Source organism: Pristiophorus japonicus, chromosome 3, assembly GCF_044704955.1.
Source record: "Pristiophorus japonicus isolate sPriJap1 chromosome 3, sPriJap1.hap1, whole genome shotgun sequence".
In the NCBI taxonomy this organism is placed as follows: domain Eukaryota; kingdom Metazoa; phylum Chordata; class Chondrichthyes; family Pristiophoridae; genus Pristiophorus; species Pristiophorus japonicus.
Window position 1 is genome coordinate 323,179,134 of NC_091979.1, and position 27,263 is coordinate 323,206,396.

Genomic DNA, 27,263 nt, shown 5'->3' on the forward strand with positions numbered 1-27,263 from the left:
AGTTGAGTTTTTTTACTTTTTGTGTTTTTGATGGTATTGCAAAGTAGATTAGATTGTATTTGAGCTGCTAGCGTCTCATACTGCACTTGGAACATTATGGGATCTATGCAAGTGGTATCCCTGGGGGACTGAGGGTCTAGTGAGAAGGAGGAACTGAAGGATATCCTTATTAGGCGGGAAATTGTGTTAGGGAAATTGACGGGATTGAAGGCCGATAAATCCCCGGGGCCTGTTAGTCTGCATCCCAGAGTGCTTAAGGAAGTGGCCCTAGAAATAGTGGATGCATTGGTGATCATTTTCCAACAGTCTATCGACTCTGGATCAGTTCCTATGGACTGGAGGGTAGCTAATGTAACACCACTTTTTAAAAAGGGAGGGAGAGAGAAAGCGGATAATTAGCCTGACATCAGTAGTGGGGAAAATGTTGGAATCAATTATTAAGGATGAAATAGCAGCACATTTGGAAAGCAGTGACACGATCGATCCAAGTCAGCATGGATTTAAGAAAGGGAAATCATGCTTGACAAATCTTCTGGAATTTTTTGAGGATTTAATGAGTAGAGTGGACAAGGGAGAACCAGTATGTGGTGTATTTGGACTTTCAAAAGGCTTTTGACAAGGTCCCACTCAAGAGATTGGTGTGCAGAATCAAAGCATATGGTATTGGGGGTAATATACTGACGTGGATAGAGAACTGGTTGGCAGACAGGAAGCAGAGAGTCGGGATAAATGGATCCTTTTCAGAATGGCAGGCAGTGACTAATGGAGTGCCGCAGGGCTCAGTGCTGGGACCCCAGCTCTTTACAATATACATCAATGATTTAGATGAAGGAATTGAGTGAAATATCTCCAAGTTTGCAGATGACACTAAACTGGGTGGCGGTGTGAGCTGTGAGGAGGACGATAAGAGACTGCAGGGTGACTTGGACAGGTTAGGTGAGTGGGAAAATTCATGGCAGATGCAGTATAATGTGGATAAATGTGAGGTTATCCACTTTGGGGGCAAAAACGCGAAGACAGAATATTATCTGAGTGGTGGCAGATTAGAAAAAGGGGAGTTGCAACGAGACCTGGGTGTCATGGTTCATCAGTCATTGAAAGTTGGCATACAGGTACAGCAGGCGGTAAAGGTGGCAAATGGTATGTTGACCTTCAAAGCTGGGGGATTTGAGTATAGGAGCAGGGAGGTCTTACTGCAGTTGTACAGGGCCTTGGTGAGGCCTCACCTGAAATATTGTGTTCAGTTTTGGTCTCCTAATCTGAGGAAGGGCGTTCTTGCTATTGAGGGAGTGCAGCAACGGTTCACCAGACTGATTCCTGGGATGACAGGACTGACATATGAGGAGAGACTGGATCAACTGAGCCTTTATACATTGGAGTTTAGAAGGATGAGAGGGGATCTCATAGAAACATATAAAATTCTGACGGGACAGAACTGGACAGGTTAGATGCGGGAAGAATGTTCCCGACGTTGGGGAAGTCCAGAACCAGGGCACACAGTCTTTGGATATGGGGTAGGCCATTTAGGACTGAGATGAGGAGAAACTTCTTCACTCAGAGAGTTGTTAACCTGTGGAATTCCCTGCAGCAGAGAGTTGTTGATGCCAGTTCATTGGATATATTCAAGAGGGAGTTAGATATGGCCCTTACGGCTAAGGGGATCAAGGGGTATGGAGAGAAAGCAGGAAAGGGGTACTGAGGTGAATGATCAGCCATGATCTTATTGAATGGTGGTGCAGGCTCGAAGGGCCGAATGGCCTACTCCTGCACCTATTTTCTATGTTTCGATGTTACCGATAACCTTTGAATGATATCATAAGAACATAAGAAATAGGAGCAGGAGTAGACCATACGGCCCTTCGAGTCTGCTCCGCCATTTAATACGATCATGGCTGATCCGATCATGGACTCCGGTCTACTTCCCTGCCCGCTCCTCATAACCTTTTATTCCCTTATCATTTAAGAAACTCTATTTCTGTCGTAAATTTATTCAATGTCCCAGCTTCCACAGCTCTCTGAGGCAGTGAATTCCACAGATTTACAACCCTCTGAGAGAAGAAATTTTTCCTCATCTCAGTTTTAAATGGGCGGCCCCTTATTCTAAGATCATGCCCTCTAGTCCTAGTCTCCCCCATCAGTGGAAACATCCTCTCTGCATCCACCTTGTCGAGCCCCCTCATAATCTTATACGTTTCGATAAGATCACCTCTCATTCTTCTGAACTCCAATGAGTAGAGGCCCAACCTACTCAACCTTTCCTCAGAAGTCAACCCCCTCACCTCTGGAATCAACCGAGTGAACCTTCTCTGAACTGCCTCCAAAGCAAGTATATCCTTTTGTAAATATGGAAACCAAAACTGCACGCAGTATTCCAGGTGTGGCCTCACCAATACCCTGTATAGCTGGAGCAATACTTCCCCGCTTTTATACTCCATCCCCTTTGCAATAAAGGCCAAGATTCCATTGACCTTCCTGATCACTTGCTGTACCTGCAGACTATCCTTTTGTGTTTCGTGCACAAGTACCCCCAGGTCCCACTGTACTGCGACACTTTGCAATCTTTCTCCATTTAAATAATAACTTGCTCTTTGATTTTTCCTGCCAAAGTGCATGACCTCACACTTTCCAACATTATACTCCATCCGCCAAATTTTTGACCATTCACTTAGCCTGTCTATGTCCTTTTGCAGATTTTTTGTGTCCTCCTCACACATTGCTTTTCTTCCCATCTTTGTATCGTCAGCAAACTTGGCTACATTACACTCGGTCCCCTCTTCCATATCAATGCACAACACTTGGTAACAAGCCACTGAATGCAAAATAAATACAGAGTCAAAGTAATTATTTAATTATGCCATTTTACTGTCATTACCTATGAGTTTATCATGTTTATCTCTTAGTGGTCCTATCCCTACCCTGGTTTTTCTTTTGTTATGTGTCTGTAGAATAGCTTCCAATTTATTTTTATATTTTGATTTTGTCGTTTTCCTTTGCTTTCTTAAGTTTTATTTCTTTCCTAACCTTTTCATATTGTTTTTGTCAACCTCCTTTGTTGTCTATGTACTTGATGGTATGCCTTTTTCTTCGGTTTCAATTTTGCCCTTATTTCTTTATTCATCTATGGTGTATCATTACTGGCTCGTTTATTCTTGCATTTTAGTGTGATATATTTCTCCTGGACGCTTCTGATCACTGTTTTAAATGTTTCCCACTGCTGTTCTAGTTTCTAACATAAAAAGATGATTAACTTGTAATGGTGCTAGAATGAGGATTTATCGTTAAAAACCAGTAATGGTTCTCACTGCCCGCTTTTCTTTAGGACAAGGAACTGAGGTACATAATGGTGCGGTTCACGATGTACATTCTTGTGTTAATTGGGCTGTCAGTGAGTCATAAGTTAGAAACTTTAATGTGTCTATGATTAATTATTCAAAAGTAGATTTTAGCTCTGCCAGCATATAAAGTATTTCAAACTTTCGCAGCTAAAATAAGTTAGTATATCAGAGACTGAAATAACAAAAATATATCCAGTAATCTGTCATCCACATACTTGGTGTGAGTTATGATGTTTATGTGAATCCATAGCTCCTGAAGGAAATCTTCAGCACTCCATGGATAACTGCATCCTACTGGTGACTCTGTTAAATGTAGCTTTGTATATGCAAAATAATTAAGTTTCATGCTTCTAGACTGAGGGGTTAATAATGATTAACTGAATATGAACTTTAAAATAGTGACAGAGTACAAGAGCAGAAAAATAAAAGAAATAAGTATATCTTGGGGCAATGTTTAATTTGGGTAGGAAATGTTTTAAAATTGATCTAAAGCTGTTACTCTGTTCACAGATTAAAAAGCTGAAGGAATTGCGTTCAATGCTAATGGAAAAGGATCCAAATGTTGCAGTAACAGTGCGAAAACTGGTGATGGTATCTTTGTTGGAGCTCTTTAAAGACATCACCCCATTCTACAGGATACGGCCTCTAACTGAAGCTGAGAAAGTTACAAAGGTACTGAATAAATTTGGATTACATTTCAAAACAATACAATACTTTCTGTAGCTTTATGGAGAATGCCCGCATTCGCCACTCTGCTTTGGGAATATTATTTGAATGGGGGGAAATTACAACATGCTGTGGTGCAGAGGGACCTGGGGTCCTTGTGCATGAAACCCAAAAAGTTAGTTTGCAGGTGCAGCAGGTAATCAGGAAGGCGAATGGAATGTTGGCCTTCATTGCGAGAGGGATGGAGTACAAAAGCAGGGAGGTCCTGCTGCAACTGTACAAGGTATTGGTGAGGCCGCACCTGGAGTTTTGGTCACCTTACTTAAGGAAGGATATACTAGCTTTAGAGGGAGTACAGAGACAATTCACTAGGCTGATTCCGGAGATGAGGGGGTTACCTTATGATGATAGATTGAGTAGACTGGGTCTTTACTCGTTGGAGTTCAGAAGGATGAGGGGTGATCTTATAGAAACATTTAAAATAATGAAAGGGATAGACAAGATAGAGGCGGAGAGGTTGTTTCCACTGGTCGGGGAGACTAGAACTAGGGGGCACAGCCTCAAAATACGGGGGAGCCAATTTAAAACCGAGTTGAGAAGGAATTTCTTCTCCCAGAGGGTTGTGAATCTGTGGAATTCTCTGCCCAAGGAAGCAGTTGAGGCTGGCTCATTCAATGTATTCAAGTCACAGATAGATAGATTTTGAACCAATAAGGGAATTAAGGGTTATGGGGAGCGGGCGGGTAAGTGGAGCTGAGTCCAGGGCCAGATCAGCCATGATCTTGTTGAATGGCGGAGCAGGCTCGAGGGGCTAGATGGCCTACTCCTGTTCCTAATTCTTATGTCCTTATGTTTATGTTGTGATAGTTGTGCTGCTATTAACTTTGGGTAAATCTGTATTTACTGGTAATGAGTATATCATTAGAATTCTCACATCTAGCTTGCACCTGTTGTGTGTGAAAATGTATGTCACACTTGAAAATCTTGCATGTCAAATGCATGTCACATTTGAACCTCACTGGCTGAAATAGCATGTTCGTAGAAAAGGAACCAATCAATGTTAACTGAACAAAGCTGATGGCCCAAAATATAACTAAGCAGATAGTAAGCCTGACAATGGACAAGCAGCAAGCAGATAGAAAAACTTATCAATGAAGAATTAGCAGCTATCAATAAAAAACTGGAAAGTAGGAGAAAGCAGAATTAAGTTTCTCAAAAAAACATTTTGGAACTCTTTTCAGCTGCTATCCTGTTTGTTACTAACCAAAAAATGTAATACTGAAAAATAATGGTTGTAACATAACACACAAATAAAAACTTACAAATGTTTAAACATATCCCAACAAGTGTTGAGGATGACTCTTGAAAATCTGGTCAATATGTTTGTCTCCACAGAGGTCTTCCATCGCTCAGTGGCCTGGGTTTAAGTTTTGCTCCCTTGTTGGAGCTTACTTCATTCAGCTGGGGTCTTCCCTTCCAATATTTTTCAGGCTTCTCCACAAATTACGTTTTAAACTCTGTTTATAATGTGTGCGCTTACTCTGGTCAAAACATATTTTATACCTTTAACAATGAAAGAAATATAGAAGGAACTGAAGGGGGAAAAAAAATTGTATCTAAAGTTATTGTTTGGTTAAAATAGAGCCATAGGATGGTTTTTGTGATCTAGTTTCAGTTGTGTTTTTTTGAGGAAATGACTACCTGAATACTGCCACCTGATACATCCGCTAGTCTTTAGGCCCTGATTACCTGTGTGGCACACTAACGCAGTTGTTTGAACAAGACCCAGGTGACTTCTATGCTGGAGAGAGAGAGAGAGACATTGCTTGTGTGCTTCCCAATAAATCTGCCTGGCAGAAAATACAGTGTCAAAGACCTGGGCCAGGAAATTCCTGGGACCCCACTCTGCCGGTGTAAGTGCAGTTGCATTCATGTACCAGCCCCACGAATTTCAAGGCCATGGTTTTGAAGTAGGAAACATTCATGGGGCCTGAAATCCCGGTGCTGGGCTTCCCGCAGGCGCTCGCCAGAAAATTGTAAGAAAGGTCCACGCCTACCTTTTGCTACTGCACCCTCCAGCGATCCCGGTCGGAGGCCCCCTCTCCCTGCGCATCGGAGCGCATTCACGTCTTGGAGATGCGCAGGGAGAAGCTGGAGTCACGTGGCACTGGACAGCCAATCAAGGTAAAGTATTCTCATTCATAAGTATTCTCTGTAAATACGAGTTCTCATTATTATGAATGAGAACCCCCCCCCCCCCACAACACCAAAACACAAATTTAAAAAAAAAGGGGGGGGGAAATCACATTAATTAAATAAAAGTTAATAAATGTGTTAGAAAAAAATTATTTTGGGGATTATTTTTTTTTTAAGTTTTGTAATTAGGCTTTTAAAATAAACTTACCTTCGTGGGCAGGGTTTTTAAACAGAAAAATGTGGTTTTAAATGTTATTTTTATATGTTTTAAAACACTTACACTGGTTAAAAATAGGCTATGCGCCTGCTTTTACCAGGCGCAAGGGTTTTCAGGACATTCGCTGAGCAAGAGATGGGCAAATAGTGCAATCTTGCCCATACGAATGTCCTGGCTGCTGAGATGTGTTGGACCTGTCAAGCCAGAATTTGACAGAGCGGAAAATCTGTTTTTTTGGCGCATGCGCATCACATGCCAAAAACCGGCTTTTGCGATGCCTTCCCGAGTCTGTACAGACCCGGGGAGGCCGGAATTTTAGGCACATGATCTTTTTAGGCCTCTGTAGAGCCAGCCCTGCAGCTGGATGTTACAGCTCATAATGGGCCCAAGTTTCGAGCCGCGCCTAGAACGGCGCAGTCCCGACCTGGACGCCTGTTTTTCGCGCCACAAAGTGCGCCTAAAAAAACCCTCCAGATTCTCCACCTCCCTGCAGCTCCTCTGGCCCTCGGCGCAGCGCAGCACGAGCTGTGGGGGTGCGGAGCCAGGTCCCTGCGCTGAAAACAGTGCCGGGACCTCTGCACATGCGCACTACAGTGGGCACGCAAGTGCAGTAGCTCCAGGCGCCCGAAACTGTGTGGGAGGGGCCCGAAGCACGCAGCCCCTAGCCCTGGCCCAATGGCCTCACTGGGGCTGCGTGAATAAGGCTCCTCCCATGGGCAGCTCCTGCATCCTCCCGACCCGACTCCCGCCCCCCCGTCTCTGGACCGGACCCGACCCGACTCCCGCTCCCCCCCCCCCCGCCCCCCACACCCTCGGACCCGACACCGACCCGACTCCCGCTCCCCCACCCCCCGCCTCTGGACCGGACCCGACACCGACCCGACTCCCGCTTCCCCGCCCCCGGACTGGACCCTCCCTCCCCCCGACCTGAACCGAACCGACCTCCCTCCCACCACCCACCCTCGACCCGCGCTCCCCCCGACCCAACCCAACGCCACCTACCTGTAAATCTGGTGCTGGGGACGGGCCCTGCCCGAAGTCTTGGGCCCGGCCTGTTCAGCCTCCCTCCCCCTTCTCCTCCCCCCCCCCCTCCCCACAATCTCCTTTTCCCCCCCCATCTCCTTTCCCCCCCCATCTCCTTTCCCCCCCCATCTCCTTTCCCCCCCCCATCTCCTTTCCCCCCCATCTCCTTTCCCCCCCACCCATCTCCTTTCCCCCCCACCCATCTCCTTTCCCCCCCACCCATCTCCTTTCCCCCCCACCCATCTCCTTTCCCCCCCATCTCCTTTCCCCCCCACCCATCTCCTTTCCCCCCCCACCCATCTCCTTTCCCCCCCACCCATCTCCTTTTCCCCCCCCACCCATCTCCTTTCCCCCCCCACCCATCTCCTTTCCCCCCCCACCCATCTCCTTTCCCCCCCCACCCATCTCCTTTCCCCCCCCACCCATCTCCTTTCCCCCCCCACCCATCTCCTTTCCCCCCCCACCCATCTCCTTTCCCCCCCCACCCATCTCCTTTCCCCTCCCACCCATCTCCTTTCCCCCCCCACCCATCTCCTTTCCCCCCCCACCCATCTCCTTTCCCCCCCCACCCATCTCCTTTCCCCCCCACCCATCTCCTTTCCCCCCCCACCCATCTCCTTTCCCCCCCCACCCATCTCCTTTCCCCCCCCACCCATCTCCTTTCCCCCCCCACCCATCTCCTTTCCCCCCCCACCCATCTCCTTTCCCCCCCCACCCATCTCCTTTCCCCCCCACCCATCTCCTTTCTTATTAATTTTTTTTGATTGATTTATTGGTTGATTTATTGATGCTTTATCATTTATTATTGATGGTGGCTCTTTATTTGTAAAACTGAAGTGTTTAATGTTTGTAAACTTCCCTTTAAACACCCCCCCCCCCCCCCCCCCCGCATTCCCCACGCCTGATTTGTAACCTACGCCTGATTTTCTAAAGTGTAGACAAGGTTTTTTCGAGCGTACAAAAATCTTCACTTACTCCATTCTAAGTTAGTTTGGAGTAAGTTTTCACTGCCGAAACTTTGAAAACAGGCGTAAGTGGCCGGACACGCCCCCTTTTGAAAAAAAAAATTCTGTTCCAAAGTGAAACTGTTCGAACTGACTAGAACTGGAGCAAACTAAATGGCGAGAATTCCGATTTCTAAGATACTCCGTTCTGCACCAGTTGCTCCTAAAAATCAGAAGCAAATCATGTGGAAACTTGGGGCCAATGAAACTATTTTGTTTGTTTCCAGGAACCCCACTGTATTCCTGCAGTTCCACTTCTGATCAGTAGCTGTGAATAATGTCAAGGAGATCTTGTACTATTATTTTGTCTGCTAATGCTCCTGAAGCACCTCAGGACATTTTGCTACTTGAAATGCACTATATAATGCAAGTTGTTCATCTTTATTTTACTGTTTGTGTAGAAATCTCTTGTGTAGGATTTGAATACTTATTTTTTTGTTCTCATGTCATGACTTTAAACTATAAAATGTTTCAAACCATTTTGCTTCCATATTTGATATTTAGGAGAATGCATCGAGCGATAAATGTAACATTGATTTGATACTATATATTTTTTTAATTTGGGGATTTGGTGAAGTATTAACTACAGCTTACAGACAGAAACAAAAGTGTTTACCTGTGTTTCTCTACACTACAGCTTCCCAATATTACTGTGACTGTGTTGTCAAGTAGATGCTAAATCAAAGCTTCGTATCCCCACAGCAAAGGAAAGTTAGAGGGCTAGACCTCCTTAACCACCCTTGTTCCTTTTCTAGCTGATCTTTTTTGCCAGAAATGACACAAAATTCAGCAAATTATAATCTTTCCTTTTTAAAAAAAAATGTAAATCCCTACAGTTTCTATTAGAATCTGATGTGTGTATATACTCCACAGAGGGGCAGGTATATTCTACCCCTCCTTCTCCCTCCCTGAATTTAAAAAAAAAAGATTTCCGGTATGAGGGAGTTATTCCAGTGTGTCGAAGTGGAAAAGCAGCCTCGAGCTGAAAAGGCCCCACTCAGATAATGTCTCTGACATGTTTGACTCTGGAGCCTGCCATTGATCCAAGTCTGCCTATTCATGTTTGTGTTGACTTTGGACACAGCATTGGGGAGCTGAAAAGGTGTCGGTGTTCAGAAATGTACATATTTTCTGAGTAAAATAGCTGCTTTCAAAGAACAGATAAAGAAGGAAGTTCATTTTTTTTAAATTACATTTGTTTGGGACTACTTATCAATTCATGTGAGTACTTGTTTCATTAATCAAGTTTTTGCAAGTACTGACATTTTTTATGAAAGAACGGATACTTTGCTCTGCTCTGCCATCTAGTGGTGCAATATTTGTGTAGCACTTGTAGATTCTCAACCCTGAGCATCACTGGAACTTTTTCCAGCTTTTAGTTTGTTTAGAATACGGTTTGCTTGGAGCCCAGCAAAGACTATGCTGGGGAATGTAGGATTGATTAACTGTATTGAGAGCTGTGAATGAAATTGGTGTAAATCTAATTACGGTCAATGCAATTATTATTACAAGTTTGGAGTTCATCTCGCTGAGCTGTTACCTTGTTATCTAATTATAATGGAGCTTCTTCCAGGAAGTTCAGAAGCATTTCATAAGGAAAAGTTAGCATGGGCTGTAATAGGTCTTCGTTTCTTTTTGTTGTTATTTGAATTTGTAATGGTCTGAGAAGCCCCAATAATATAATTGAATAAAAACAGAAAATGCTAGAAATATCAGCAGCAGCATTAACATCAACCATTCTTCTTTATTATTTCAGATACTGACCAAAATGTTGTATATTTCCAGCATTTACATTTTTCTCTCATGATTTAATTACTGTGATCCTGAACCCAACCCACTAACTACAGTCAGCATCATCTTACAAGCTGTATAAAATGGTGATCTAAGTATCCATCTATCTACCTTGCATATAGTGCACACTTCCTTTAAGTGTTACTTACTCTTTGTCACACTTTTTTCTATCGCAATTTGCTTTAGAGCAAAACAGCAGCAAATCAGAACTCGAGAAGTGAGAAACACAAGCCCTAATTTTTGGCGAATTAGAAAAATAGTTTTAGACTGGTTCAGTGTGCAAGCTCACTACAGCAGAGAGGTCTGGCCTGGCCCAATTTACTCCTCATTTGATTTGAATAGGTTTTAGGCTGAACACACAGAAAAGGCTCGCTCAGGGAGCTTGGCCTGTGTCACACTCAATTGAGAATTAGAAGATCTGGCAAGCCTGTAGCTAGCCATTACACTAGTGGCGCAGTGGTATAGTGAAGATTTAGGTAGCATTACCCACCCCCCTTGATGCTGAAGAGTTGGATGTCCCGCTACAGGGGATGCACTAAAGAAAGGTAGCCATATGTAGAGTTGAAAATCACCCTTAATAAAAGATAATGTGCATCAAGGGAGATTGCCAGCTGGGTTCATGTAGTCACCCATATCCCTGGCATCTGGCTGCAAATGCGGAAGTTTGCTGGTATCAGGAGGAAGGTTCACTTCCACATTTCTTGTGGGGCCCATCAAGCATGACATCAATCTAAGTTGGGTATCTGGGGAGCATCATTTCAAAAATTCTAAAACTGTTGCCATTTTGTACATTCTGTTTTTTTTTTATTGTGTCAACGCTGGATAGCATACTTCTCTTGCAGCAAGAGGTGGCGGGCATGTAACAGCAAACAGGCTTCCAGCCCATGGCCCTCTTCTGATGCTAGGAGTTTGCCATGGATGCAAAGCTTAGCGCTGATCTCCCAAGAGCCATCTTCCTGCTCCACACCCCCAGTGTTTCTTCTCCTTCAAAACATGGATTACTGCTTACTGATGGCACCAACAACCATTGACATGCAGTTTGATATTCCCTTGGTCAGATACCAGATGAACATTAATTGATTGCAAACATTTTCTTTGGATATATTTCCACAGGGAAAGTAATGATGGTGTTGCCCTTGGAAATGCAGTGTCTGTCACTTGCTTAATACAGGGCTGCACTGGAGACTGCCTGATGTGGCACATGCCTTTGGAAGGATTAATAGCATGATCATTCAACTTTCTGCGATCCACGCCACTGAGGGCTGCTATATATAATTTTGGACGTCCCACTCAAGTGCCAAAATTGCAAGGGAAAAAAGCAAATAGTTTCCTGGTTTTTTTCTGATTGCCAATCTACAGATATTTTCCTCAACAATTAGCCTTTAATTAATTGGCTTGAGGATGTGCCTGTTTACATGAGTTCCTTATACAATGTCAGTGGAGATCATCCTGTACTACAGTATTCCATTTAGTTGCAAGTCTGACTCAATTTTAACTGTTGCAATAAGGTCATTCAGCTGGGACCCACACAAGAGTGGGTGGGGGGGAAAAGCTATATAAATACTATATCTTTTATTTTCAGGTTCGAAAAGAAACCCAACATCTGAGAGAATTTGAAGAAGGATTAGTGTGCCAATACAAGTTTTACCTGGAAAATCTTGAACAGACCGTTAAAGGTACTTGAATGCTTACAACACTGCTATATACTTTTATATGTCTATGAAACATTCTTGGGGAAATTAGCTAAATTATTAATTATAACTAGGGCAGAGAAACCTGCCCAGGGAAGACGTGTATATCAATTCAAGAATTTATATATCTAATAGTTCTTTTGAACTGAGCAGGCCAAAACTTCGCCACTTCGAGCAGAGTTGGACCAAACAGAGGCTAAATGAGTTGGCTTCACCTAGAGTTGGCCTCATTTAGTGATAATGGATCCATTTGCTATTTCACTAATATAATTGGTCCATTAGGTAACATGGGGAATTGAAATCAATAATATTATGTTGTTGGATAGACTAAGCATTTCTTACTCATTATAATTCTGGGCACTTTTTAAAGATTGAATGTGATTTGGAATTCATTCTAACCAGTTGTAGAATATCCGTTCTGAATTCCATACTTTTTACTGTCATTCTAAAAGAAAGAAGGAAAAGAAACTGTAACAATAACTTGTAGTTGTATAGCGCCTTTCACCGAAAACATCCCGTGTTCCTTCATATAGGAGAAAATAAATGCTGAGCAGCAGTTGGAGAGTGAGGAGAGATGATCAAAAGTGGTTTAATAAATACTTTTAACAATGCTTTTAAGAAGAGAAAATAACTTTCTTTTATATAACTCCTTTCATGTCTCAAAGTGCTTCACAGCTAATTAAATACTTTTAACAATGCTTTTAAGAAGAGAAAATAACTTTCTTTTATATAACTCCTTTCATGTCTCAAAGTGCTTCACAGCTAATTAATTACTTTTGAAGTGTGGTCATTGATTTGTAGACAAACATGGCAGCAAGATCCCACACTCCGCAAATAGATCAAAACCCAGTTATTCTGTTTTAGTGGTGTTGAGGGATGAATGTTGGCCAGGATACCAGGAGTGCTCCACTTCAAATAGCGACCTAGAATAAGTTCACCTCTCATTCTTCTGAATTCCAATGAGTAAAGGCCCAACCTTCTCAACCTTTCCTCATAAGTCAATCCCCCCCCCCCATCCCCAGAATTAACCGAGTGAACCTTCTCTGAACTGCCTCCAAAGCAAGTATATCCTTTCGTAAATATGGAAACCAAAACTGCACGCACTATTCCAGGTGTGGCCTCACCAATACCTTATATAGCTGTAGCAAGACTTCCCTGCGCCTTCAGTACTGCACTGAAGTGGGCAGAGAGCAAGTGAATTAAAGACGCTCCTGAGAGTAGGTCCTGAAGGCTTTGCCACCAGTGATGGAATGGAAGGAGCAGTGATGTACTGGAGGTTAGAGTCTGAGGATAAAAGGGTAAGGGATGGGTCATAAGAACATAAGCTTAATAAATAGGAGCAGAAGTAGGCCAATACGGCCCCTTGTGCCTGCTCCGCCATTCATCAACGTCATGACTGATCTTCTACCTCAACTGCACTTTCTTCCCCCCCCCCCCCCCAATATCCCTTGATTCCCTTGGTGTTCAAAAATCTATCGATCTCTGTCTTGAATGTACTCAACAATTGAGCATCCACAGCCCTCTAGGGTAGATAATTCCAAAGAATCATAACCCTCTGAGTGAAGATATTTCTCATCTCAGTTTTAAATGGCCAGCCCCTTATCCTGAGACTATGACCCCTAGTTCTAGACTCTCCAGCCAGCAGAAATAGCCTCTCAGCAACTACCCTGTCAAGCCCTCTGAAACATGTAACATTTTTAATGAGATCACCTCTCAGTCTTCTAAACCCCAGAGAACATAGGCCCATTCAACTGTATCTTTCCTCAAAGGACAGCCTTTTCATCCCAAGAATCAATCCAGTGAATCTCTGTTGCACCCCCGCTATCCTTCCTTGCACCTTATCGGGGAGGCTTTGAGGGTGTCCTTGAAACGTTTCCTCTGCCCACCTGTGGCTCGCTTGCTGTGTGGGAGTTCTGAGTAGAGCGCTTGCTTTGGGAGTCTCGTGTCGGGTGATGCGGACAATGTGGCCCACCCAGCGGAGCTGGTCGAGTGTGGTCAGTGCTTCGATGCTGGGGATGTTGGCCTGACGAGAACACTGACACACTCCATCTGCAGCTGTCTTACCCATGCACTTAACTTGTCGATATACCTTTGCCTTTTCCTCACGGCCTACTTTCCCACCTAGCTTTGTATCGTCAGCCAACTTGAATACATTACACTTGATCACCTCATCTAAGTTATTGATACAGATTGTAAATAGCTGAAGCCCCAGCATTGATCCTTGCGGCACCCCACTAGTTGCCTTGCCATCCTGAAAATAATCCGTTTATTCCTGCTCTGTTTTCTGTCCGTTAACCAATCCTTAGTCCAAGCTAATATATTACCACCAATTTGGCACCTTATTGAGGTAAGGATGGAGTCTGACAATTTTTGGTGATAGACAGCATTATTGGGTTTGAAAGTTGGCTGTAGGTTAAAGAGGTCTCTGAGGTTATGCATTGTTTGGTTCAGCCTAAGTGGGGAGTTGGGAAAAGAGGTACAAGTAAATATATGGAATTTTTGGCAGGAACAAAATAAGGAGTCTTTCCTAATGATAATTGGATGAAATTCTGGCTGTGCTATAACTTGGTATCGGGCAGACATTTTAAAGCCATTGTTGGTGACTTTAAGCAGGGAGATCTCGAAGCTGTGGGTAGTGTGGAGAGATTTGATCAGGGAGTTGCGCACATAACTGGGAGGTGGCCACAACTTTGAGAATTTTTTTTTTATTTGTTTGTGGCATGTGGGTGTCACTGGCAAGGCCAGCATTTATTGCCCATCTTCTTGGTGAGCCACCACCTTGAACCGCTGTAGTTTGTGTGGTGAAGGCACTCCCACAGTGCTGTTACGGAGAGAGTGCCAGGATTTTGACCCAGGGACGACAATATACTTCCAAGTCAGGATAGTGTGCAACTTGGAGGGGAACTTGCAGGTGATGGTGTTCTTGTGTCAACATTAACTCTGCCTTTTGAGGGTTAGGTGTGGAATGAGCTACACTGATCTTTTGGCTTTTGTGAAATAGAAGTCTTGTCCATCTGGTGAGTCTAAATAGTCCTGTGTATCAGGAGTTTGAACAGTCTCGATGATTTCCCAGTGGCCAATGACCTTCAAATGTAACACTGAGCAGCCACAAGAATCGGGAGTTTGGGAAATGGAAAGTTCAAATTGGCACTTTTGTGGAGACAAAGAATAGTCACGTGTGGATTCCAATTTATAATTTGATTAGAACCAAATGCCTCCTAATGGGCGTTGATTCAAAGCTTCAGCTGCAGCATAGTGCTCCACGGATTTTGTGAATGAGTTGTGCATAAATCTATATAATTCAGTCCTCTAGCAGTCAGTAAAGAAAAGGCGTCTGTTTGAATGGCGAGTTGGGGAATGAGTTAAATGTTCAGTTACTGCTGGTGAAAGATGCTGTTTTTATATTTTATCTGAGAACAGGCTTGTATTGTGTGGTATCGGTTGTTGCCATGGAAATTGGAACAATAGAGTAGAAGAGTAGTATTAATAAAGGAAGCAACCTTTTTTAGACTTTATTGGTGTTTTTGCTATTTTTGAATTTAAATATATTTTCCTTTTTCTTCACCCAGACTGGAAGCAGATGAAGAAAAAGAAGAGTGATGTTGTTTCATTAAAAGCATACAGGGGCCTTGCAGAAGTGTCTATAAAATGTCTCTGTGAACTGCTAGTGGCTTTGCCACATTTTAACTTCCATAACAACATTGCTGTGATGATTGTACCACTTATGAATGATGCATCAAGAAAGGTAAATGTGCTCTGTATGTTTATTTCTGTATTTGGATAGGTCACCATATATGCTGCACAATAATTACAATTTATAAAAACAACTACTGACTATAATTATAGGGGTGAATTTCCAGTGGGATTCCGGAATGTCAGCAGAAGAGTTGCAGTAAAATGGTCCTTCTGCAGCTTTACCGGTGAAGTTCCGGCAGACAAACCGGAGATCTCTGGTGGAAATTCACCCATATATATTTAGCGAAAGATTCTAAAGTGTGTTTGGTAGAAAACAAATCTGATTTTCTTAAACTACTCGTATGCTTTTGTCTTTATAGCATCCAAGCCACTTGATTGATTTACTTGTAATTCATTGCCAGTCATCTGTTAAACTGTATTTATCTTAATTCTATTCGTAACCTGAGACAGATAACCTGAACATGAGGGTAGAATCACTGTCTGCAGTGGATTGTTTTTTACAGCACATTCTTTGCCTAGAGCATTTGGGAGAGATTGTGTTAATCATCAAGTTATGATTACAATTTTCTAGCTAAAACAAACAGTTTAAAGAAGACTTTTTTTAAAATAGAAAATTGTACTTTTTCTCTACAACAAAACCTGTTTTATCACGGGGGTGTCCCAGCTTTTGTCTTTGTGGGCCACATCAGTGCATACTGTGGAGCCAGGCACATATATATCATTGCTCCCATTAATTTGCCTTTCTCTCAAGTCGCTGATCCTGGTGTCCTGATGTAGGATTTTCCACCAGTGAGACTAAATAAAGTGGCTCTTTCCAAATCTAGGACTGAATTACTAGAACTCACGGGCTAGCCCTAGACCAAGTGTAACGGAATCTCTGCTTTCTCATTCCCTCCTGTAGAACAGTTGGAAGGTTTTTTGCAATTGCTGTATCATAATAGTCACAGAAAGTTATTTCAATGGAATGTCCATGCTACTGCTTAATCATTTAAAGATACCCCAAAACAATCAGGAAATAAATCACAACCTACGAATAACAAGGCAGTAATTTAATTCTAGTCTCATGGTACTTATTTTGCTTTATTGGTTGTTTGAAACTTTGTTGTTTATTTTCTGTTTTCTTAAAATATAAAGTATTTCAAATGCCGCGTTAACCAATGTTATACTCTTCCTCCATTATACAGCAATTTTGGGCTAGTTTAAGGATAGTTTTGTTCATCTTAGTATGGTATTCCAGTGAGTAGCTGAGCTATGATGACTAGTGAACCTCAGCTGCAATATGTTGAGTTAGCTGATCTCAACCACAGCAGTAATGGAGGTGCTACAGTTGGTCTTGGCATCCTTGAATTAGGATGGGGAAAATCAGGCAGGGTTCCCACAATTGATTACTATTCAGCAACATATGCTAAATTGCTTATGCATGGGATATTGGATGAGAAGACAATCTGGCTCGGCTGTGATGTCTCCAAGGTCAAATAGTCTGCCTGCATTCACTGAGTGGATTTCATTTAAAAAAAAAATGTACTCTTATTTTTCTGTGATGGGAGCATAATAGCTTGGCCACCCTACTTTCTAACCACTGGCTCTCACCTAAAACTTCTGTCAAAAGGGCTCAAACAACGCTGTTGAGCTTGATGCTGGTTCCAGAGACAAACTGAAGCAAGAGGTTAAAAACAGAAGACCAAGCAAAGGAAAGAAAGAGATGCATAGTCACAGTGTACCTTATCTATACAATCTTTTCAAGCTTTGTGCCCCAGTCCTCCTACTCATCACCCGCTGTATCATCAGAGGCCATTCTTTCAGCCATAGCATCCCTTCCATTCAGAACACTCTCTCGAATCTAATTTGCCTGGCTATACTGTTTACCCTTCCTTCAGAAACCTCCTAAATACTAATCTCTGTCTACGCTTTTGGTCCACCAGAGTGTCCAATCCCTCTTGTACATTTCGTCCTTCTGTCTCCCTTGCAAAATATTTTGAGGCATTCTACTACGTGTGGAGTGCTCTCTAAATACAAAGTTATTGTACGACATTGTTTATCAAATGACCCATTGAGTGCATATGTGTAGATTGCATATAGGATACTAGGTTTTATAAATGGGGACATAGAGCATAAAATCAAAGAGTTCGTGCCCAAGCTACACAAATCATTGATTAAAGCAGCAGTTAGAATATTATGTCCGGTTTTGGGCACCAATTGGGAAGGGATGACTTCGTCACGGAGAAGGTATTGGAAGAGATAGATAGGTTGAGAGGCTTTAAGTTGTGAGAGACTAGAGAAACTCATTCTTTTTATTAAAACAGCATGGTTAAGAGGAGATATGGCAGGGGTGTTCAAAATGATGAAGCATTCTGATAAGATAAATACTGTATCTTTCGTGACCTTGGAGCATCTCAAAATGCTTCACGGTGAATGAAGTATTTTTGAAGTGTAGGGAAATGCTGCAGCCAATTTATGCACAAGGAGGTCTCACAGTAATGAGATAATGAACAGATAATCTGTTTTAATGATGTCAGTTGAGGGATAATTGTTTTTAAGACATCAGAAGAACACCTGATCATCTTTTATGTTCACCTGAGAGGGCAGATGAGAGCTTCGGTTTAACGTCTCATTCAAAAGATGACATCTCTGACTGTGCTGCATTGGAGTATCAGCTCAAGGATTGTGTGCTCAAGTATCTGGAGTGGGACTTGAACCCACAACCTTCTGACTCAGAGGCTAGATTACTACCACTGACCAAAGGCTCACATCTAGATAAATGAGGATAAACTATTTCCACTAGTCAATGAGTTGGTAACTAGAAGCATTTTTTCAAGACCATCACCAAAACAACAAAACGAGAAGTTGAGGTTTTTTTCTACACGTGGTTTTTGGGAAATAATATGCCCTACCAGAAGCAGTAGTGAAAGCAGAATCCCCGTTAGCTTTCAGAAGGAAAGTGGATAAGTATTTGAAAAAGAAAACTTTTAAAGGGTGTGGGAAAAGGTATGTAATGGAACTACGGCATGATGGGGTGAATGGCTTGTTTTTGTGTTGTAAAATTCTGTGATGGCTTGTTAAATGTTTCTTTGTTACTTGTTTTGATGTTTGACAGTGATGTCTCTTCAGATTTCAGAAATGTGTTGTGGAGCTGTGGAAAAGCTTTTTAAGCAGGACAAAATCGGCCAGCCCTCGCTTGCTGTAGTCAAAATAATTTCCGGTCTTGTTAAAAGCAGAAACTATGAGGTCAAACCTGAGGTAAGTTGTAATAGATTCAGTAATTGCAAGGGAAAATTATTTTGCTAAGCTTTTGATTGGCATTATTTCATGCACTACATTTTAAACCATGTGGCCTAAATAGAAAGGACACCAACTATTTAAAAAATGAAACGTTGTCATTTTTACTTGCGCATTTATCTCTGGTTTAGACAAATTTACAGAATGAGGGTGTAAAAGGGAAGAATATAAATACTATTAACTTGACCCATCTGTTATAACTGGAGTTGGCTACAATCTTATTAATGTCTCTATATCACCAATTAGCTCATCACCAGTTGATTTGTCCAACCATAAATAAAATTAGTGAATTCAAAATATGTTTTGTAAGTTACTGCAAGGCACTTGTTAAGGGCCCGCAGTGTGATCTGTGGCGTGCTTGCAGACCGAAAGAAAGAAACGACTTGCATTTATATAGCGCCTTTCATGACCACCGGGCGTCCCAAAGCACTTTACAGCCAATGAAGTACTTTTTGAAGTGTAGTCACTGTTGTAATGTAGGAAATGCAGCAACCAATTTGCACACAAACAGCAATGTGATAATGACCAGATATTTGATTGAGGGATAAATATTGGCTAGGACACCGCAGATAACTCCCTTGCTTTTCTTCGAAATAGTGCCATAGGCCACGTCCATCTGAGAGGACAGACGGGATCTCGGTTTAATGTCTCATCCAAAGGAGAGCACCTCTCCCTCAGTTTTGCACTGGAGTGTCAGCCTAGATTTTTGTGCTCAGGTCCCTGAATCAGACTTAACCCACAGCGTTCTGACTCCGAGGTGAGCCAGAGCTGACCTACAATAGAATGCTTCATTTACTTCTCACACTTACATCTCTCTCTTCCTCTCGCAAAAAGCTGGTACATTCTCAATTTAGGCCCTCAGCCGCATTGGACAATAGGTTTACTAATGTCTACATGTGACCAGCAAGGTGGACAGCAAGTAGGACCTGGCTGTATTATGGGTACTGCTAATTTACAGAATGATGCTGTAACTATAAAGAATGCATTTTAAATTCTTGTAATACAAAAGATTGCCATCCCTTTTAAAGGCTTGATTCTTCGAGCATACAATATAATACTTTGAGAATGTCTGGGGTGTTATGTGGTTATGCTTTTTAGAAGTAATCCTAAACCTATGAGAACTGAATTGCTTGCCTTTATGTTGGGATAATCTGAATACATTATCCAGAAGGTATTATGTAAATATTTTAGGCACATTGAATTTTAAAGTATAAAAATGGTAGCATCAGAATCCCAAAGTCTTTTGTTTATCATAATAGTGTCAGCTGTGGCTCAGTTGGCAGCACCCTCGCCTCTGAGTCAGAAGGCTGTGGGTTCAAGTCGGCTGACACTCCAGTGCAGTACTGGGGGAGTGCTGCACTGTTGGAGGTGCCATCTTTCGGATGAGACATTAAACCGAGGCCCAGTCTGCCCTCTCAGGTGGGCGTAAAAGATCCTGTAACATTATTTTGAAGAGGAGCAGGGGAGTTATTGCCGGAGTCCTAGCAATATTTGTCCCTCAATCACTATCACTTTTTTTTTTAAACAGATTATCTGGTCATTACCACATTGCTGTTTGTGGAAGCTTGCTATTTTGTAGAAGCGCAAATTGGCTACCACACGTCCTAAATTACAAAAGAACTTCATTGGCTGTGAAGTGCTTTAGGATATCCGATGGTCATGAAAGGTGCTATATAAATGCAAGTCTTTTTATAACTTTTTAAAGTGCTGGTTATAAAATTATGATGCATGCATTTCTATTGAGTACTTTGTTCAAATAATGGTCCGGAGTTTGCAGTGGGTAATAACGATGGACTAACAGCGTTTGTCGTTACTACACATTTGAAACTGATTGCAACTTCAAGATGTAGCCCATGTGCATCCTGAGGCTGCGAATAACCGTTCACAGCTCCAACACAGGCTGCACAGTGTCCCTCCCCACCGTTGCTCTGTAACACTTTTAGAATGTCCGGGTAAAAGCAACTTCTTATTTCCTGGTTCCTTGTCTGTGAGAATTTTGCAATGTGATTGGCTGCTTAGGTAGCTTGTTGACATCAGCTTTCTTTGGGGCCAGTGGCGAACGCCTTTGCTTTGCCGCTGACTGCAAATTCTGGGCCTATACCTCCATGTCGGCATTAGAAGTGCTTAGTGTAGTCTTGCTTCATCTCCTCGTGCTTGCTTTAAGTGTCTGGGAACAGGTTGTATGTCCACTTTTGCAGCCTTGACTGCACAAAAAAATTGATAGAAATACTGAACCGAAAGATATATATGTGAAGGTATATATATAAATATGTATAGTGAAATTCAGTTTGTATGGTGCTGTACTGCATCACGCCATTCCTGATGTGAAATATATTGGTTCACTAGGGAGCAACATTATGATTCTAAAATGTACAGAAACGTCACTAGATCAAGCAACCCTGTCCTTTCCTTTTTATAGACCAACCCAGCTACCTGTCTTCTTGGCATGTCCTTCCACCCTTCTCTCTACAGAAATCTATTTAATTTTCCCAAGCCCATTTGTACTCTTCCCTTTTAGTGATCTTCCCTGGTAACTTATTCCACACCTCATGACGCACTGTGCTATTTGAATTCCTAATCGGGTGCGTTCTGTTAAAATATAATTATTTTTCTCTCTAACCAGGTGCTGAAGACATTTCTTGCTTTGAGGATTAAGGAAGTGGAGGTTAAAAAAGATTCAGAAGACATCGCCCCTAAAAAAAGGTTCATGACGTGCAAAGAGAAAAGGAAAAATCTATCCAGGATGCAGAGAAAGGTAATGTTTCCACTGTCCAATTCTTGTTGCAGCGCCAGGCAAATGTGTGGAAAATATCCTTTTACACTTGTTTTAAAATATCTATTTTTCAGTGGAAAAAAGCAGAGGAGAAACTAGAGAAAGAACTTCTAGAAACAGAAGCTTCCGAAAGTAAAGACAAAAAGCTAAAACTGGTATGTGCTTTCTGTGTTTCAGCCCTTAGTGCAAAATGCCTATACAGCTCAGATTTGCTCCTAAATTGTGATCCCTGAAAGGACTCGACCAAAATCTCCCATCCAACCAAGTCAGAGACTGTGGGTTACAATAGATCGCAACAGTACTGACCATTTAAAAAAAGAAGCTTCCACAGTTGGAGTTGTGTAAACCACTGGTCTGTTGTTGATGTTGATGATGGAGTGAGGTTACCTAGATGATTTTAAAAGGGTGCAATAGAATGAAATATATGTAAAATATATGATACAGTAAAGTGCTGGAGTATTTGTGGTGGAGCTTCTGAAAAATGATGTGGAAGAATAAAAATTTAAAGCATTAAGGATGAGCTACATGGAAGTGAAGTGTGAGTATTTAGCAGACAGCAACTATAAAGAAATATCTCTACAATGTTAAAAATGTATTTGCTCCAAAGACCAGTTAGCTCCTTGGCAACATGCACATCATGTGACTTAAGCATTGTTTGTGTAGTATGCAATCACTGGTTTGTTGGTCCTCATGTAGTACAAGTACAGGTACAGGTACGACGTCCATAATCCGGAGTTCCAGAATCTGGAATGTTCCAGACACCGGGCCGATCCGTGGCGGGGTCATCCGGAAACAGGAAAATGTTCCGAAATCCAGACTCCCCCGCCTCAGCCCCTCCTCCCTCAGCCTTGGCCCGGTCTCGGCCCGACCTCCCCCAGCCGTCTGACCTTCCTCGACCCGCCCCGGCCCAACCGACACCGTGGACCTCCGCCGGCCCGACCGACCCTCCTCTCTCTCCCCCCATCTCCCCACCCGGCCCGACCGACCTGTCCCCCGTCTTGGCCCAACCCCACGCCCATCTCGGTGAGACCCCCCCTTGGCCTGACCAACACCACGCACCACCCCCCCCTCCTCCCTCCTCGCTTCAGCCCGATCCCCTCCCTCCCCCGGCCCGACCTCCCCACTGCCCCCCCCCCCCCTGGCCTCGGCCCAACCCCGCCCTCCCAGCCTCAGCCTGACCCACCCACCCTGACCTCCAGCAGCCCAACCAACCCCCGCTACTGACCTGCCTTGACCCAGGCAAAGACGTTCCGAAATCAGGAAATATCCGGAATGGCCTCGGTCCCGAGGTTTCCGGATTTCGGACGTCACACCTGTATAACCATTTCAGTGTGTACTACTGCCACTGCAATTTGTCTAGCACTGGGACAATACTACTTTGTGTCCCCCCCCAATTACTAATTAAAACTTGACAGTCAGCATCAATGTCTAGGACTGCTTGCTCTGAGGGCAGCAATCTCATCCCGTCCCTTGTCTAAGTTTTATGTGTGTACAAGTAAGCAGCATGCCGCAATGATTAATGATCTGCTGTGTCCAGTTTCTGATGTTTTATTTTTTTCTCAGTTGAGAAATGATGTTTATAGTTAGTTGTGTGTTTGAATTGCTTCTACAACAGTAGCTGAACTGCCTCTATATATTTACTTTTAATTAGTCCAAAGTAAGGTTTTACTAATGGAGTTTTCTCTTTCCGACAGCACACTGAAATCCTGAACATTGTGTTTCTGACATACTTCAGAATCCTAAAGAAAGCACAAAAATCTGTTGTTCTTCCTGGTGTTCTGGAAGGCCTTGCCAAGTAAGGGAGTGCCTTTAATTTATTTGTATGCTGCAGGGACGCTTATCTGTTCAAAACTATAATTCCAACTTCAGTGTTTTAAGTTTTGTGATTTGACTTTTGCAATTGCCGATTTACTTAAAACCGCCTAATAATCAGCTGTATTTTCAATGTTCTTTCCAAATGTAGAAACTAACTGTATAAATGTTCCCACAGATTTGCTCACCTCATTAATGTGGAATTCTTTGATGACCTACTGGTAGTACTGTATTCTCTCATTGACTCCGGGGTGAGTGCAAATTATTCCATTACTTTAAGCAGAGAGACGTTACTTTGCATATCAGTGGGTCAAACATTTTGTTTTTGTATTGATTGCTATGTATGCTATGTACGTTTAGTCTGAACTTCGTTTTTTTTTCGTTACAGAGTCTTAATTATAGAGAGTGCCTCCATTGTATTCAAGCTGCCTTTCATGTACTTTCTGGTCAAGGTAGGTCCCCTTGTCAAGCAGACTTTCAGATGTATTATGAAACTGTAAAAAGGTCATTATTGCTGTACTTCACAATATATCCCATTACGCTTCACTTTTTCTTAAAACTATTCAGATTGAAACTTTTAATAGCGATTCCGAGAGTACCAAATCAAATGTTTTAACTTTCTGCTGTGTTCTTCAGGTGATGTGCTGAACATTGACCCTATGAAATTCTACACTCATCTTTACAAAATGTTGTTTGTGCTACATGCTGGTAAGTTGAATAAGGTTTCCATAATTTTTTTTGTAATAATGGGCCTAAAATTCCCGTCAGAGGCTTCCTTCCGTCAAACGCCTCCGACCCGAGAATTTTTAACGAAAATACCTGGTGGTCCCAGAGGCCCCTAAGATTGCGGTTGGAGACCTTCTCGTCCCGCGCCATTCTCCAGGTTCGCACGTAAAAGCTGGAGTCACGTGGGCCTGGACAACCAATCACGGTTGTCTTGTAATAGAGTCCAAAATAAACTTATAACGATGATGACCTTAACGGACGGGGCTCCCACTCTAAAAAGGTGTTTAAATTTTATTTTTATGTGTTTTAAAACTCTTACGCTGGTAAAAGTAGGCTATGCGCTTGCTTTTACCAGGCGTAAAAGTGTTAAGGACATTCGCTGGGCAAGAAATGGGCAAATAGCCCAATCTCGCCCGCGCCAATGTCCTTCTCCCGGGGATGCGGAGGATCTATCGAGAGAAACCTTGACAGATCGGAAAAGCTGGTTTTCGCCGCATGCACATTGCGCGACAAGAAACGGGCTTTTGCGAGGCCTCGCCAACCCGGTGGGGCTGGAATTTTAGCCCCAACGAGTTAACAAATAGCAAGGTTGTGACCGGTCGAGTGCTACACTTGACTTACAACCATAATTTTATGAACTTCGAGAGAGAAACCCAATGTAAAACAGCTCACACCTCTTGAATTTTAACTCATTGATCAGTAAGGAAATTACATTAATAGGAGGCCGGCTTTCCAAGTTACTGGAGACTACAGTAGACAAATGAAGTTTGAAAGCTGCTTAGTGTACTATGACTATTGGTGTTAATCCTATTACTATGTTTATCTGGTTTAATTTTGCAGCAAAAAAGATACTAGCAAAATTGAGAGCCCATGGAGTTAGGGACAACCTTGTGATATGGATTGGTAATAAGTTGGGAGGTAGGAGAAAGGAAACGGATTTTTAAAATTGTTCTCTGATTGGCAGGATGTGACAATCCTCAGGGATCTATCTGTACTAGGGGCTCAGCTTTTCATCATATATATTAATGACTATGATGAAGGAATAAAGAGTTGTATATCCAAGTTTTCAGATGACACTAAAGTTAGCAGGAAGTTACAAAAGGATATCGACAAAGTGAATGAGAAAAACATTGGCAGAGGGAGTTCAGTGTGGGGAGGTGTAAGGTCATGCACTTTGGATCTGAGAAAGACAAATATTTTCTTAATGGTGCAAAACTGTGGTGGAGCAAACGATATTGGTGTCTATGTACACAACTCGCTAAAAGCTAATGCTTAAGTACAAAAAGTAATCAACAAAATATCTCAAGGGGATTGGAACTGAAAAGTGATGCTTCAGGTGTACACAGCCTTGGTCAGACCCCATCTGGAATACGACATTCAGTTTTGGATGCCAAACCTCAGGAAAGATACTGGTTTTGGAAGGGGTACAGAACAGATTCACTAGAATGTTACCAGGACTCGCAGGGTTATTATGAGGACAGGTTTAATAAATTTGGTTTGTATTCCCTTGAGTTTAGATGGTTGAGAGATGATATAATTGAGGTATTTAAAATAATTAAGGGATTCAATTGGGTAAATACAGCAAAACTATCTCCTTTGTTGGGGGAATCCAGGGCATAATAAAATTAAAACTGGTTCATTTAGCAGTGAAATCATGAAACACGTTCCTACAAAAGTTAGTGAAAATCTGGAACACTCTCCCCAAATGACTGGATGCTGGGTCAATGGAAATTTTCAAAGACTGAAATCGCTAAAGATAAGAATATCAAAAGATACGGAACAAAGGTTGGGTAAATGGAGTTGAGATACAGATCAGTCATTATCTAATTGAATGGCGAAATAGGCTGGTGGGGCAGAAGCACCTTCTATTTCTATACCGCTGTGGAGAACAAAAATATCAATACATATTTTTGTTCGACTTTTTATTTTGCAGAATCTTCTGGTTTCTTCCATGACAGCAATTTGAAGAGTCATTTCTTGGTCTGAAACCAGTTGAGTTGACTCACTTACACACAGCTGGTTCTTTCTTTGATTCCAATTCTCACACCAACCTTTATGGTCTTTCTGAATTCTGTTGCCAGTTTAACAAATTGCAAGTGGCTTGTGCTATGAGCCACGTCGAATATAGACTAGATTGAGAATGTTGATACTCGTTTCTTGTTGGGCCCTTCAACCAGAACACAGAGAGGAGACTTTAATCCAATCTAGCAAAAATGAAAAGACAGTTTGGTACTTCAGCAACTCCTCTTCCCCGACTGATCACAAACATCTCTGGGAACAACAAGTGATTTCTGGTGCAGTGTATGTAGAAGTCCTGGAAATAGCAAATTCAAACAGTTTGGCCCTGCTCTGCTGTGTGAATACCTCAATCCCAGTCCTAAAGCAATTCTCGAAACAGGTTGCTTTGACAGCTCTTTGAACATTATTGATTCTGTTTTTCAGGAGACACAAATGAAGAAGTTTTGGTTGTGCTGCAATGTCTAGATGTGATGCTGACAAAACGCAGGAAGCAAGTTTCTTTGCAGCGTGCTATTGCTTATGTTAAACGTCTGACTACACTTGCATTAAATGTTCTACCCAATTCTACCATTGGTATCCTGGCAACTAACAGGGTGTTAATGAATGTAAGTGCTCTCTTACTGGAAGAAGCTGGCTATTTCAAGTTATACCTGTGCTGAGTTTCTGACCCTACATTCACCTCTTTTAACACCTCAGCCCATCTTCTGCTCACCTCATCCATGCCTTTGTCACCATCACACCTCTATTCCAATGATTGACTGGCCTCCCATCCTCCACAAGTTTCAGCTCATCCAAGACTCTGCTTCCCACATCAAGTCCTGCGCACCCATCACCCCTGACCTCGCTGACCTTCATTGGCTTCTGGTCCTCGAATGTTTTAAATTTAAAATTCTCATTGTGTTTTAATCTTTTTATGGTCTATTGCTTTCCTACCTCTACAACCGCCGACCCAGAATCCGTCTTGTCCCTAGCCTCCTCCCCACTGATTCCTCTGTCCTTCTGACTCTGGTCCTTTATGCATCTCCTCGCCTTCCTTTC

At 42.5% G+C, this 27,263-nt stretch overlaps 1 protein-coding gene across 1 annotated transcript in view; it reads left to right on the forward strand.

Moving 5' to 3' along the window:
* The window catches only part of noc3l (NOC3-like DNA replication regulator), a 57,776-nt gene that overhangs the window by 23,973 nt on the left and 6,540 nt on the right, over positions 1–27,263 (forward strand). The window contains exons 7-17 of the mRNA XM_070876960.1: positions 3,846–4,007; positions 11,815–11,908; positions 15,493–15,668; positions 18,728–18,856; positions 21,519–21,650; positions 21,743–21,823; positions 23,363–23,463; positions 23,659–23,731; positions 23,869–23,932; positions 24,117–24,188; positions 26,649–26,830. Of these exons, the coding sequence (XP_070733061.1) occupies positions 3,846–4,007; positions 11,815–11,908; positions 15,493–15,668; positions 18,728–18,856; positions 21,519–21,650; positions 21,743–21,823; positions 23,363–23,463; positions 23,659–23,731; positions 23,869–23,932; positions 24,117–24,188; positions 26,649–26,830 (1,266 nt within the window). The remainder of the gene's footprint in view (positions 1–3,845; positions 4,008–11,814; positions 11,909–15,492; positions 15,669–18,727; positions 18,857–21,518; positions 21,651–21,742; positions 21,824–23,362; positions 23,464–23,658; positions 23,732–23,868; positions 23,933–24,116; positions 24,189–26,648; positions 26,831–27,263) is intronic.